Raw genomic sequence first — 15,473 nt, 5'->3', positions numbered from 1 at the left:
CCTAAGGCCTGCTTATAGGCTCCCCTGATGATGATGTCCAGTTTAGTCTTTTCAGCTTTGTACCAGTTGAGAAAGGGCGCAACGTAAGTTATGTGACAGACGATAAAAGATTGGACAAAGCGGGTGAGGCTTTCTTCCTTCATACCCCCTCGCCGGTTGGTCACACGTTTCAGCAGTCTGGATGTATTTGCGGTCTGTCGAAGTATCTTGGAGATAGCCGTAGAGCTGGCTACGTTGGCTTCTATGGTCATACCAAGAACGCGGATGCTAGGGACCACGGGTATAGGTCTGCCATCCCTCAGGTTGAGCTCTATTTCCTCGTATTGCCGTTTATTCGTGGAGCCCCGCGGGGGGCGTCCACGGAGTGTGGGGCGGTGTAGGAGAAGCTCCGACTTTTCAGGGGAACAGCGGAGTCCCGTGCCTTCAAGATAATTTTCTACGACGTCAATGACGTCTTGTAGGGCAGTTTTGATTTGGCCGTCACTGCCCTTTGCAGCCCAGATTGTAATGTCGTCAGCGTATATGGTGTGTTCAATGCCGTCGAGTTTTTGTAGTTCTTGTGCTAATACGAGCATAACTAGATTAAACACTATTGGGGAAATGACAGAGCCTTGCGGTGTGCCCGTGCTGCCGAGGGAGAGTTCTTCCGATCGAATGTCTCCGACTGACAGGAAGGCCTTCTGATTGGATAGAAAGTCTCTTACGTAGTTGTAAGTGCATTCTCCAAGGTTGAGCAAGGAGATGCGTTCGAGGATGGTGGAGTGCCTTATGTTATCGAAGGCGCGCTCGAGGTCGAGGCCCAAGATCGCCTTCGTGTGACGGGATTTGCCATCTAGGATTTGATGCTGAAGTTGGAGCATAGCGTCTTGGGTGGAAAGATGCTGTCTAAAGCCAATTATCGAGTGGGGGTAAACACATGTGTCTTCGAGGTGAGTGTTTACACGGGTTAGGAGTGCGTGCTCCATAACCTTCCCTACACATGAAGTTAGCGATATGGGCCGGAGATGGGCGAGGCTAGATGGCTTACCGGGTTTGGGGATGAGAATTACTTAGGCCGTTTTCCATGTCGGGGGAATGGATCCCTGGCGCCAGCAGCTGTTGATGTATTCGGTGAGTTGTTGCACCGAGGGGTCATCTAGATTTCTTAGTGTTTTATTCGTAACACCATCTGGGCCTGGCGCCGAACTGCTGTTCAGCTTATGCAGGGCAGCACGAATCTCTGCCACGCTGAAATCTTCATCAAGGGCAGGGTTGGAGGTCCCTGTGTATGGCCCGTGAGGTTGAGAGGGCCCAGATGGGATGTACTTTTGACATAAGCTATTTTTAACGTGGTCCTGGCAATCCGTCTTGCTTTCTGTGAATAAAAGCTTGGTGAGGCGATCTTGTTGGTATGAGCGGGTGGTGGTGCTATCAATCAAATGTTTGAGGATTTTCCACGAGCGGGGGTTGTGGAGTTGCCTGTCTAGAGAGTGACAGAGCTCTGTCCATTGCTGTTGACTTAGAACGCGGCAGTGTGCTTCAATTTCCTTGTTGAGAAGTGCGACCTTCCGTCCGAGTCTTCTATTGAGCCGTTGTCCCTTCCATCTAGAGAGGATGGATGATTTGGCCTCGATAAGGTGGGCGAGTCTACTGTCCATGCGCTCAGTCGGGGCGTCTTTTGTGATTATGCGGGTGGCCGATTTAGTATCAGACAGTAGATCGCATGACCATGATTCTATGTCGGTAATGGGAGTGTCCGTCGTTGCTGTTACACGGCGTTTACGGAACGCATCGCAGTCCGTCCAAGTAAAGTCCTTTGTTCTTCTCATAACGGCTGTTAGGTGTGGGAGGGTAATTTCGATGATAGAGTGATCACTCCCGAGGTCGTGTTGGGTGTTGCGCCAATGGGCGTTGTCTGCGTTTTTGGTGAAAGTGAGGCCTGGTGCCGTGTCTCGTTCAGTAGAATTGCCGAGGCGAGTGGGAAGGCTGGGTCAGTAATGAGTGTAAGCCCGAGATCATGGGAGTCTTGCAATAAGTTACGACCTGCAGCAGAGCTGTGTCTGTAACCCCATCCTGTGTGCGGGAGATTGAAGTCACCTCCGATGATAAGGGGGCTGCTGCCTGCGATGTTAAGGGCCTTTCTGAAGAGGGTTAGAAATCGGCTCTGGCGTTGAGATGGAGTATTGTAGATATTGAGGATAAATATTCCTTCCTTTCGTTTTCTGTGCGGGATGAGCTCAATGAAGAGGTGTTCGATGCGCCGATCGTTGAGATCGTGTTCGATTGCGGTAATTCTTTTTCGAACGAGTGTGGAGACTCCGTGTGGAGCGTTGTTCGCAGTGAAAGGTTGATATCCTGGAAGGTTGACCGGAGTATGGTGCGTTTCCTGGAGTAAGATTACGTCGCGTTGACATGAAGTGGTACGGAGGTGTTGACGGAGAACGGGTTGTTTATGGAGGTAGCCTCGGCAGTTCCACTGCCACAATGTTGTGTCAGTGTTAGTGCGGGCCATGATGAAGGATAGGGGAAGCCACAGGTGGCAGGGTGGCGGCGACGGTTCCTGTGGTGTCCATGGCTACGGCTTGAGCGGTGGAAGCGGTTTGTGTGAAAAAGGTTTGAATATTAGCTTCCATGGTGGTGACTCTGTGCATAAGGGCCATTAGAGAATTCTGTAAAGTTTCAACCGTGGTTTGGAGTGTTACGAGCATATCCTTGACTTCGGAGCGGTCTTGGCTCTGAGCTCCTTCTTGGAGGGCTCACTTTTTTGGGGCTGGTCTTGAGAGTTCTTCGGGTTGGCTGTTGGTAGCGGGTTCTGGGGTGTTAGGTGTGGGTTGGGTTTTGGGTTGTTTGAGGCTGTGAACCTCCTGGGTAAGCTTTTGGATTAAATCACGCATAACTGCGTTTTCTTTCTTAAGGTGTTCGATATCTGTGTTGTCTGTGTTGGGTTTAGGCAGTGGGGGAGATTTTACGTGACCCTCTCGCGAGACGCCCGTCAGGGCCTCTGCGAAGCTCACCTTTTCTGAGGTATATCTGGCTCCTGGAGTCGACGTGAATCTTGATCTGGACCGACCTCGGTCTGGAGAGGGAGCGGGACCGGGACCGGTGCTTGGTCTTCATGGACTAAGGCAGAGAAAAACAAAAGAAAAGCGAATTCATGGACACATTTAAAAGTGAATCACGAAATTAATTTAATAAATTATCACGCGCGCGTCATTTTCCTAAAAACTAGATCAACGTGCCAATATTTACCAATGAAAATGAATAATAAGATTAAAATTTTAAAGCAGGCGCAGTGGCGTAGCGAGAAGGTGGGAGGAAGGGGGGCAAGCTTCATTAACGCCGTGAGCACAATGAGAAACAGCTTATGACTTTACTTAAAATGGATATCAGGGAGGAATATCTGCGTTCCATGAAAACCATCAATCACTGGCTGACCCTGCTGTACGGAGCAACCGCTAACGAATGACATTTGTGTTCATGTGAATGGTTTTCTGGGAACATATCATTTACTTTGAGAGCATCGTTTGAAATTCTTGTGAAGGTGCCACGGAGGCCTATCAGTGCAGCTTTTGTGGGTACTGGGAGATAAGTGGCGCTGGTCAAACGCAGAGCACGAGCCACCATTTAGTGATTATTTCAGCGTTATTCCAGGAGTAAAGTGAAATCAGGAAAGAAACGCCTCTATTGTAATAATACTGTAACCAGCCTGTTCAGTGCAGTATGGGTGGCAGAAAGATAAAAATAGAGTCGATAAACACGAGCTGAATTCGCAAAAAAAAAAAACGCTTTTGTTCGCAAGAGATGTACCGGCCACCATCGCTAAAATGTTGACTGTCATGACTGACAAGATCCATTTCTTACGACTCTGTCTTAGCGTACGAATTTCGTTCGATAGTGCGAGCCATGGAATCTTCAGGAACAATGCTACGCGCACTGCTTCGGCGCGTTTTTTTCCTGCGTTACTTTTCTTACTGGTTCAACCTGGCCGCGCTGAAAACTTCGGCAGCGTAAAAGAGATCTAATGCAACCGCTTGGTTTGCTGTGCCCGGCCATCCATCCACTGTGATAGCCTGCTGCTGTCGTATAATATATAGTAAATGAGTTCAGAGCAGTGGAATTGCTGAAGTCTTCCTATATTTATCGCTGATGCAGTAAACAAATCTGTTTAGCTTCTGTCAGTAACTTTGTAGTGTAACCAGGCCATATTTATTGTTTACAAATTTATTCGCTCGCTAGAACTTGGGCTGTACTTGTTTGACGAACTTGCCGTAACTATGTTGGTTGCGTCATGAGTGCTTGTCGTGCTAGTCATATGGATGGAGGACGCGCGCTATGATAGTCTCCCTTTCTTCCATTTCCATTCCATGAAAATTTATTCTTTCATGGATTATTATGGATTCATGGAACTTTACCCGCCGTCGTTGCTCAGTGGCTATGGTGTTGGGCTGCTGGGCACGAGGTCGCGGAATCGAATCCCGGCCACAGCGGCCGCATTTTGATGGGGGCGAGAACACCTGTGTACTTAGATTTAGGTGCACGTTAAAGAATCCCAGGTGGTCAAAATTTCCGGAGTCCTCCACTACGGCGTGCCCACAATCAGAAAGTGGTTTTGGCACGTAAAACCCCACAATTTTTTTATTCATGGAAATTTATTACAGGGCACAGCCGCTTCCATTTCCCTATGTATCATGTAGGCATGCGCACTGATAGTTCTTCTTTCTATAAGCTGCTTTGCCGGAGTCTCGCTCACTACGGCGTTGACTGCTAATAGGCGCTTTTTTAGTGACAGACATGAAGCGCGTGACTGGACTGCGCATTTCCGCCGCAAATTACTTGTCCAATCTCAGCCGTCCAACAACAATGTGTCTTCTTAAGCTTATTCGTTTCATTAGCCCCAACTTACCGCAATATTCCAGACTACTTTTGCAAGTTGCAAGTGATTGCCATTCTCTCTGCTTTCGGAAGCGTGCTCATAATTTCACCTTTGCCTCCCCATATAGTCCTTGTGTGCAGCTTTATTTTTTTCTGCAGTTATACTCATAAACAACTTTTTTGACTATACATATCATAACACGCAGACGAAGTGTCTGTGAGCCAGGACGCTATTTAACTAGCTCAGCTGTTTTCTCTTTATTTCTGCGTACATCTTTGGAGAGCCGGTATGGTTCGTGGCGCGAATGCAAGTTAACGTCCACGTGCCTCTGCCGGGAACGGCGGCTTCATCGGCGGCTGCGTCTAGGAAGTGGACCGGCCTCCACAGCGACAACGACGGCGATGACACCAGCGCCTACTGGCGCAGCAGTGAGGACTTCTCCGATGATGCCTTGGAGCTTGTGCGGAGCCGCAAGGCGAAACGAAAACACACCACCAGGGCATCCATGTGTTTGAGCACGCCAACGGTAGAACCTACTCAGAATACCGCAGTCACTGTGATTCTATTTGTACCAGAACTGGCTACCGACAACCTGAGGCGATTCATCAGACAGTCTGTATCGGTGCAACTTGAAGCGGTGGCGCCAAATCGGTGGCGCCAAATCGGTGGCGCCAAGACGGTAGTGTCTACACACAAAAAAAAAATATGTGTTGTCTATCGACGTCACACATAAGACTGCGCTGAGATATTTGACTAATGTTACAGAACTAGGTGGCGTTAAGCTCCGCTCGTACATGCCCCTGAACAGTGGTTCCACTACTGGCGTCATCCACGACGTGGACGTTTCCATTTCCGGCGCTGGCTTGCCGATTCTAGTGAAGCCTGCCGTTGATGGCGTCGCCATAACGCATGTACATCGCCTCGGCACATCCCGCTGTGTAAAAATTATTTTCAACGACGAGTCTCTCCATTCGCACGTCAAGGTGGGCCATTTTAGACACCCTGTGCGACCATTCATCCCAAGGCCACTGCAATGCCGCAATTGTATGAGGCTGGGTCGTGTGCGAGCACACGAGAATTTGCTCACGCTGCAGCGAGCCCCACGCTGCAGACTCTTGTGCAGCCACGGTTCTCAAATGCACCAATTTCCTTGGGTCCCATGATGCTTCCTCGAAGGACTGCCCCAAAATGAATGGAAAAGGCGATCTTGAAGACGATGGCGAGGGACGATTCGTCTCGTCGGGAAGCTGTTGCGGCCGTTAGAAAGCGACGCTCCCGACTCCATCGGACTTCAAAGAACGCTGATGCCTCTGTGAAAAGTACGCCCCATCCGACAACACTTCTTCCTCTTCCCCCTAGGCCTGGCGAAATTCAATCTAAATCTGACAAGGTCATCTTGGAGAACAATACAACTTGGGGCGCTATAACGTAAAACTATTCCAAACTTTTCTATTCCAATTCTGCAATGAGCTCTCCTCGACTGGCCAAAAACTTTTTTGGACCACCCCCACTTCAGCTGTCTCTCACGCGACGTCACGACAACCGCGATAGCTCCGCATCTGATATGACGTGTACACACTGATTATGCATGCTTTGATCGAACAAAAGAAAAATATTTATTTCTCATTCGACGTCTTTTCGCCATTAGCCCTGGGCTATTGGTCCACGATTTTCGGGCTTCACCAACTTTAACTGCCTGTCCCGCGACGTCATAAAACCGCAAGAACTCACCGGGTCAAAGTGACGTATACGCGTTAAAGATGCATTAATATGCCGAACAAAACTGAATTTTCTTCTGAATAGCCGCAGGCTGCCCCGTTCCGAAAGGAATAAAAGATGGCTGCCGCCGATCGCTCAGGCACTGGCTACTCGCACCTGCCGGAGAGAATCGGTTTACTTGCGTACAATAAAACTTTCTGCGTGGCCCTGTAACGTTTTCGGGCACTTTCGGCGCGTTTACGACCTCGTCCTGCCGACTCTTCTTTGCTGAGAATCCGTTTTAGCGTTATCTTTAAGCTTCCGTTGCATGCCGCCGCGATTGTCGACGAGCCACCGCAAGCTATGTAAGGGCAAGCGGACCAATCTCAGATGCCGGCACCACCCTCTTCATATGGTTATCGATTTTCAGTGCAGTGGCTCGGCCCCATCAAATCCCTCTCCCCTTGAGAGTGTTCCTCGCCTCTTGTGAGCCAATTAGATATGACAAGACGCTCAGCGTAGGCAATGTTATTCGTTTTTCAAGCAAACAAAAGTGACCTCCTATGATCGAGGACAGCGTTTGATTGGTCTGTTGAGACAACCGCCCGATACTTGCGATACTTGCGCGATATCGAGTTGGGTGACCGCCCGATACTTGCGCCGGCAGTTACGTAAATTTGACGTCAGGAGATTGGAATAAAAACATATTGGAATAATTTTACGTTATACGGCCCTTGGTCCGCACTACTAAAGCAACAGCAAAAGCCAGAACAACAGCAGATGTCACAACCGAAGCTGTAGCCGATGCCACAGCCGGTGCCGCAGCCGGAGCCACGTCAAGTGATACAGGTGCGCACGGCTGTAGAGTGCACAACGCGGGTTCCTGACAAATTGCTCGAAGAAGACCAGCAAGTGGTTATGATGCTCCGGTCTCTGATGAATACTTTTCGAATGCTCTTCAATAGCCTGCGCACTCCGTCAGCGCGAAGTGCAATGCAAGGGCTGGATGCTTTCAATTCAGTACTTGCAACTCTTGAGTAAGCATCATGGCTCACCCACATCATTCCATTCGCACTGAAGTCAAAAAGTCTGGGGTTCAGCTTAACAATATACTGCCACGCACTGCAACGTACTGCTACCGCCCACCGGCTTCTTGGTCTTCACTGGTGACTTCAACGTGCATCACCAGCTATGGGGAAGCACCAAGATTAGCTTCAGACAGCAGAATGACGGCAGCCTAACGTATCGGCGGAGCAGTTGCTTGGACTTGACTGATTTCCAGGCGCTTTGCTGCGTGCACACACAGTGTTCCTGCTGTCCCGCTTTCCTCTTTCTGTTCCCCCTTTCCCTTCCCCCAGTGTAGGGTAACAAACCGGACGCTCGTCTGCTTGACCTCCCTGCCTTTCCTCTCTTTGCTATCTCTCTCTCTCTCTTAATCCCTTCTTGTCTTTCCTCTTTCAAGCAAAGCTTATATTGCCTCACTCGTGTCGGCGTCGGGGTTGGTGTTGCCGTACGAAAAAACCCAAGCCGCGCGAAAACAAAAAAATGCTTGTCGTGCTCTGGATTCGAGCCAACCACCTCCAGGCTGCGAGACCACCCCGCTGACCGATTCAGCCACTGTCGGTTCATCATACGCGACCTTTAAAGCGGGGTTTTATATGCATGAAGAAGTAGACGCAGCGCAAGACGCGAGACAACCGCAGGCGACCCCTCCCTCCGGAGGAGGAGGGAAAGAGTATGACCGCGTGCTCCCTCGCCGCGCACCAACCGTTTCCCGCCAGTTCAGGCCCGGCAGTAGGATGGGGAAAGCGCGTTTGGTTCGTTCTGCCGAAGAGCAGGCTTGCTTGAAGGAACGGCAGCGAGAGCAGGCCGCGCGTCATGCGATCGGCCAAAGAACAGGCGGCGTTTGATGAACACCGTCGCGAACTTGCTCGTGAAAGGGCTCGTCGTCGACGTGCCGACGATACCGTGAGGGAGCGCAAAGCCGAGGCCTTGCGACAACGAAGAGCCGCAGATCCCGAGCTTCGCTGGCACCCGTCTTCACATTACTGGAAGGGCGGTCAATTTTTGTTATACCTGTCACTGTAAGACTCGTGTACTTAGACTCATGTACTTAAAACCCCAGGTGGTTAAAATTAAGCCCTCCACTATGACCTCTCTCATGGCCTCAATGTTGCTCCTGGACATTAACCTCCGTGAATCAAGGGCCTGCCTCCGTTTGTTTTACCATACCAGTCTTAGGAATACACCGGCAGAACCCTCTTTCACATTAATTTTGTATTTGTTCCTCCCTGTCTTTAATAGTCACTAATATGACTTCTGTAATCAGCTAACGTTCTTACCGTTCTTTTACAGGCAGTACATGACATGGCATTACAAAATATGTGATCTGCCTGCTTAAGGCAGTGCATGATAGCCGGTTTAATCTCTGTTGTATAGGCAACGATAATCTTAACACAGAACAATCGTCATATTTTGTACCATGTATGTCGTTGTTTCCTGCCATACTTGCCTCATTTCAATACGTGATTTCCAGGATATTCACTGTACACTATGCACTGTCTTGTCTACTAAGGTTCCTTTAAAGGTACTCTTCAGCCTTTCCTTGTAGTATTGCTCGTTTTCATTAGATCTTTATGCTCCTACCTATGCTGTTTCCGGGTTCCCTCTGATGGCCCGTGTTCCATGATGAAATCAGACTTGTCATCTACGTCTTTTCCTTCCGTTTTATTTTCAAATCTGGTTACTTCTCCTCCTAATCCATCTTTTGTGCTTCCTTTCCGTCTTCCTTTTATCTTTTCAATAGGCGTTAAATATGGCCATCACAGGTGATCTGGAGCGAGCTATCTAACTTTTTATGCGTTGAGCCATTGGATAAAGTTATGCAACAACAAACACATGTTTTCCTGGTTATGAGTTGCCCTCCTGAAGGAGATCGTCAGCATACAAGAACAAATAACTTTAGAGTGTCGTTAGGCTTTTGACGAGCTGTTGATTTGCCTTTCCTGTTGTTTGATAGCTGCAGACAACTAGGAAGGGGAGGTACACTTGCCCACAAAATATTGCGGGGTGCGCGAGCACGTGGCGAAACGACCCTCCTCCTTTTTTTTAGCGGCGAACCCCTGGTATCGAGACCGACACCTGCACGCATGTGCCACTCTCCGAGACTGCAAGTGTGCATGTTTCCGCGCTTCCTCCTTGCGGCGCCGGCGATATCCGAATGTAGCTGCGAGGTGCCTCTCTTGCGATTGGCATTGTGGAGGTTTCGACGGGCGAAACTATGTGAAGCGTGTTTAGAAGCGTGAGCTTGCGCGCGCCACTGCGGCCGCTTTTTGTCGAGTAACGAGCGCTGACGCATAGGGCCCTGTGGCGAACGCAACAAGTCTTTTTTTTTTTTTTTCTGCGCTGCACCTTTTCGTGGCCAATCTTCGTTGTTTCTTTCTTTTTACGAACGGGGCGTTCTCCCGCAAAAGAGCTTGGCAGAAAACGCGCTCTATAGAAGGAGACAGGCCAGACGAAAATGAACTCTTGATTTCCGTTGTATAAACCAAGTTCTGCCCATCGAAGCCGCCACAGCGCATATCGCAAGAGGGGCACCTCGCGGCTACATGCAGATATCGCCGGCGCGCAAGGAGGAAGCGCGGAAACATGCACACTTGCAGTCTCGGAGAGAGGCACATGCATAGGCAGGTGTCGGTCTCGACACCAGTAGTTCGCCGCTGAAAGGGGAGGAGGGTCGTTTCGCCACGCGCTCGCGCACCCCGCAATATTTTGTGGGCCAGTGTACATTAGAGCCGGCTATCCCTACACACTGAAGAAATTGAAACTGCCCACTTCCTGATAAACACGCACACACATACGACAAACTAGAATATGTACTACGTCAAGAAAAAATAAGCGTAAATGCAAACAATTCAGAAAACGAAGACGAAACAGACCAGGAGAAGCACCCTATATCAATCTACGTTAAGTTCATGTCTTGTGCAGAATATAAACACTATTATATGCGGAACACACGAATTTCACTGTTCAAGCAATCCTGTCATGTAACACTAAATATATGTACACTTCGTGAGAATGTACAACTCAAGTGATATTTCTGGCCTGACAGAGATGTGATCGCCCTAAGCGACCAGCGTCAAGGGGCCAGGATTCTCCTCCGTCTGCTCATCTGCTTCGCCGTGTGCACGCAAGCTGCAGCCGGACGTCCCGTGACCTTACGACCGCCGGCGCGTCCGTCATGCGTGCCCGATTTTAATGAAGACTGAACGCTCATACTAGCCCCTTACTGACGATGCACAGAAAATTTGCAGTTGGCACCGGCTCGGGTTGGATAAAGCTGCAGTAAACCCAGGAGGTGCCGGAAATGCTCCTCGGAAGCCACCGTTCCAGCTCCCTTGGCAACTGTATAGTCATGCACACAAAGACAGACGCTCATGGACAGTGGGTATAGCGAAAAATACTCCCTTCGTAGCCTGTGGATAAAGTCAGAGAAGTTTAACTAGAAGCTGCATGTACAAAGCACCTATAGTGAACGAGTCAGTTGTTGGCTGCCGAAAATTCCGCAACACTTAGCTCAGAGAAGCTTGCCTGTGGCGTAGCACTAGCATCGTCGTTGCGTATCCTTTCCGCACACCTGTTCAGCCGTCCCCACAGTGCACGAAACAGTGTTGAGGAAAAACCTGAATACTTCGAAGGCGGCGCCCTCTCACCTGAGACTCTGTCGTTCCGATCTTCAAAATTCGCGGCGGGCCACGACGCGAGAGCGTCACACAGACGGGCGTGTCCGGCAGCTAGGCCGCACTATCGGCCGACAATGGATCGCGCTCGCCACCGACACGCGCATGCGCGCGAAAGTTGCCGTGCCGGCCGCGGCGAGCGACTGACTAGCAATCAGGCGGGCTCGCCGGCGGCCGACCATTGAGACGGCGCGCACGATGTTTGCCCTTGCACTGCAGGTGATTCTCTGGTTTATTTTTGTCGCGTTCGTTGCGCTGGCCTCTGTGGTCGTTGCTGTCCTCGGTGCAGTTCACGTCGCGAGGCGGACTACGTGGAAGAAGCTCTGTAGTTTACCCGGTCCCAACGAAGACATACCGCTGCGATGGGTGGTGCAGCAGCACGCACATGCCACTTCCGTGAAGCACCGGACGCCGTACAACGTGTGTGAGTTCTTCCGACACGACGACTTCGCTCCGCTTCGACCTTGCTTGTCACCCAAATGGCGTTAAATTCCCGTACTTTCAGGTATCGTCGCTCATGTCCGGAACTGCAGGTTATTAAGAAGAATGTGATGTGTCACTGGAAGAAAGCGAAACGCTGAAAGAAGCACAAAAAGCTTTGAAATTTGCACTGTCACATTTGGCGTAAACGCTCAAAAATGATCGTGAGCAAGAAAGTACATGCGCGTCTATATTCAGATGTGCTGCAGTTCGAGAAAGTATAAATCCCCACAGTGGTAGCCGGTAACTACTGAGCAGGAGGTCGTCGATTCGTATCCCGGCCGTTGCGACCCTACTTCGGTGGGGGCGAAGTGTCAGTACGCTTGTGTGCTTATATTTAGGTGCACGGGGGAAAAAATAAAAGAGATGTTTAAAATTAATCCGGAGTCCCCCACTCCGGTGAGCTCATAACCGAGTCCTGGTTTTGCCGCGTAAAACCGACGAGTTAAATGTGATGTAAATTTTCTGAGAGTATAAATATATAAAGATAAAATGCGTCATATGCCTATTGTTCTCACTCCTGCGAATTAGCGCAACGAAGACTGGAAGTGTTTGTTGTGACATGCTGTTAGCCGTGCTAGTTTTGTACCGGTTATCTACTTTACACTGCATAAAAACAAAATGGTTGCGAGGGGAAACGACTTGCTTTACACCAGGTGCCTTCAACTGAACAGCTGATATAGCGCTCCCTTGCCCAAATTTTTCAATTTCTTTTTTGCCTTTGACAAAGTTGTGGCACAAAAACCACGCAGTGTTCCTCAAGATTGGAGAATCGCTGCGTGAGATATATTTACTGAATGCAGTGCCGTTTAGGGGATCACTGTTATCCATCTGAGGAACTTCTATGTGCTCGGCATTTTACAGTACGAGCGTAACGCTGTCATCGAACTGTCAGCGAGCTTGGCTGGTATAACGTAGTGACACTTCTCGCTCGATTGTGTTCTTTCTTATCATCCACTGCTCGTGACTGCCGATTGTAGCGATAATGTAGGCAGCGCGTACCTTGGACCATAGACTTTCATACAATTACTAGAGAGCGAACTGTGGCACTAGTGTCTCAGTAAATTCAGCTAGCGTGGTAACGATGGTATATATATATATATATATATATATATATATATAACATGGATCTGCCTAAACTTCGTCCTTGTGGATTTAAATGGCTTCGTGGCGTTGCAAGGCGATCGTTTTAAAGAAGGTACTGCATTATAAACGATGAAGTAAACATTATTAAAATTTTCCGACGGCAGGATTCGAGCACAGGACCTCTAGCTCAGAAGCCCGAGATTGAAACCATTACGCCACGGACGCATTGACCAGTGGAACAATTATCAGCAATTATGCGTCCTTGCAGGGTCCTATACCTTCCGCATTAAAAAAAGTATGAATCGCTTTGAAATTGAGGCCAATTTAGGTCCTGATAAAACGTAATAAACGAAGCCACAAGAACGTCTGAAGCTCCAAGCACGAAGATAAGACAAAACCCTGTACTACCGATTTTTTTTTTTTTTTTGCGAATTCCATGTATCCTCCTCTCACGCAATACTCCTTAGAGAGCCTGTGGGGTAACTGAACGAATAAACAAATAAAAATAAATAAATAATTAAATAAATAAATTCCCATGGTGGTTGAAGGATCGCAGCGCCAGAGTTGCCTATAGTAATTGTTGAAAACTCTTTGGCTTGCACCACTGACGAAGCGCTAAAAGGAAAATAAGTGGAATACTGTGCTTACATTGTCTCTCCCCAGGTCGTCAACTGTTTTTTTTTTTTTTTGTTTTTTGTTTTTTACGGAGAACGAGGAAATTCTTTTTTGGCGGTGTTCTTGTTTTTTGATTCTGGAGTTTTAAATGACAAAACCGGAATCTTATGATTGCGGTTTTGAGGCGCGTGGTAGTGGAAGACTCCGGATTAATTTTGACAACTTGGGGTTCTGTAACCTGCACCTCAATCTAAGTATACGAGAACGTTTTCGCATTTTGCCCCCGTCGAGATTCGGCTGTCGTAGCCGGGTTTGAACCCGCGACGTCGAGCTCAGCTGCGCAACACCATAGTCACTGGGTTACCGCTGCGCGTGAAAAACAAAGTGTGACGCGTTTTGAGAGAGCTACCAACAACACGCTGCTTGCATGTAGTGTTGGTCAACTGCTTCCGTAGTATGACATTGCTGCAAGGCATTGCTAATTTGGTGCCCCACGTTATGTCGTATAACAGTGCAAGCAAGTTTAAGCTAATCACAGTGGAGGGTTTAGACGAACAGTGCACCCGTCATAATAACAATGCGTGGCTAAAACAAAAAAAACAAAACAAATATTATAAGTAAAAAATAATATACGTTGCCCTTCCCCCTGCAACTTAGTGTTGCAAGCTTTGTACATATACACGGGAGTCTTCAGGGCACAATTTTGAAGCAGTGCGGGACATTATTTATATACGCCCACTTCAACCGGTCACTTTAGAACGCTTCAAAAGTCTACCACGTGCTCATCTGCTCGATATCGGGCACTCTCATAACGTTCAGCTGTTCGTTTCCGACAGCCTGGCTCTAAGTGGGAGCTCTCCAAGGAGCTCTCCCCTTCCAAATAACAGCGCGCTCGAGAACCTCGACGGTTCTCGAGCGCGTTATCGCGAGCCTCTGCTGTGCTTTCTAAGCTCCGTTAGGTTCTGCCGGTGAATATTCAATTATTGCTTGAGAACGCCCTATTCGCACCTCAGATTATTTACTCTATGCTCTAATATGGGGAGCCATACAGGGTGTCCCACATAAGTTGAGCCAAGAAATAAAAAAATGAGAGCCGCGTCGGAAGCGAATTGAACCGAATGCATACTATTTGCAATGGCCTATAGTAACTGAGACATTTTTTTTATTTTCCCCATAACTCATTAAATAATTAAGTTTAATTACCCAACTTTTTAATTATTGGCTGATGACCCCAAGTATGATACGCAGATTTGTAGAGCACATTCAGAAACCACCGATCGAGTTGTTTCCTTTACGCTACGTCTCACGTAGCCCTTTTTTTCTGGTTGGCTGAGGACCCCAAGTATGGTACGCAGATTTCTAGAGCACATTCAGAAACCACCGATCGAGTTGTTTGCTTTACGATACGTCTCACGTAGCCCTTTTTCTTTCGGGTTGCAAAGAAAGCCAGCGAAATATGAAAAACGCCACGTGACGGAGCTCTTGCGCAGTGGTATCGTGCTGCTGCTCTCAAGCGTGCGTTCGGTGAACAAGGTCGGCTGCATCGTGACTGGCGACGGTGAAGCGGCAGGGCGCTCTTTATCTCCTCGGTAGCGCTCGGCCAGCAGCATGCATTTTCGCCGTCATCGGACGGGAGCCAACCTTGTTCACCGAACGCTTTTACCGAACGGCAGCATTAGCTTTGTATGGCCGTACATCAGCGCCAGGACCTGATGTAATTTCCGACCGAGCTCTGTGTCACGTAGGTGAGTGAGCGAGAATTGTTCTCCTTGAGCTGTACAATGAATCTTGGAGAGATGGCATGCTCCCAATAAGCTGGAAGACAAGCCGCCATGTTCCACTACTGAAGCCTGACAAGTCGCCGTTGGAACTCTCGTCATATCGCCCGATCGCTTTGGCAAGTTGTGTGGCAAGTAATGGAGAGGATGGCACTTGGACGCCTGGAGTGGTACTTGGAGTTCCAAAACACCTACCCGGATGCCATGGCGGGCTTTCGACGTGGT

The 15,473-nt window shown here is 48.9% G+C and overlaps 1 protein-coding gene and 1 long non-coding RNA gene across 4 annotated transcripts in view; one reads left to right on the top strand and one right to left on the bottom strand.

The window, feature by feature from the left end:
• LOC140218966 (uncharacterized) overlaps positions 1-11,369 on the bottom strand; it is a 30,607-nt gene extending 19,238 nt beyond the window's left edge. Inside the window, exons 1-2 of the long non-coding RNA XR_011895160.1 lie at positions 11,263-11,369; positions 2,994-3,099 (exon numbers count right to left, since the gene is read on the bottom strand). This is a non-coding gene — a long non-coding RNA (uncharacterized lncRNA). The remainder of the gene's footprint in view (positions 1-2,993; positions 3,100-11,262) is intronic.
• Positions 11,370-11,428: 59 nt separating this feature from the next.
• LOC140212833 (cytochrome P450 4c3-like) overlaps positions 11,429-15,473 on the top strand; it is a 30,766-nt gene continuing 26,721 nt past the window's right edge. Inside the window, exon 1 of one of the 3 annotated variants that reach the window (XM_072288719.1) lies at positions 11,429-11,713. In XM_072288719.1, the coding sequence (XP_072144820.1) occupies positions 11,488-11,713 (226 nt within the window). In that variant the 5' untranslated portion in view covers positions 11,429-11,487. Of the gene's footprint in view, positions 11,795-15,473 lie in introns of all 3 variants that reach the window. The other 2 variants (XM_072288721.1, XM_072288720.1) reach the window with 2 other exon arrangements.

The sequence above is a fragment of the Dermacentor andersoni genome, chromosome 1 (assembly GCF_023375885.2).
Source record: "Dermacentor andersoni chromosome 1, qqDerAnde1_hic_scaffold, whole genome shotgun sequence".
Lineage (NCBI taxonomy): Eukaryota > Metazoa > Arthropoda > Arachnida > Ixodida > Ixodidae > Dermacentor > Dermacentor andersoni.
This window is presented reverse-complemented; position numbering and strand designations above follow the sequence as displayed.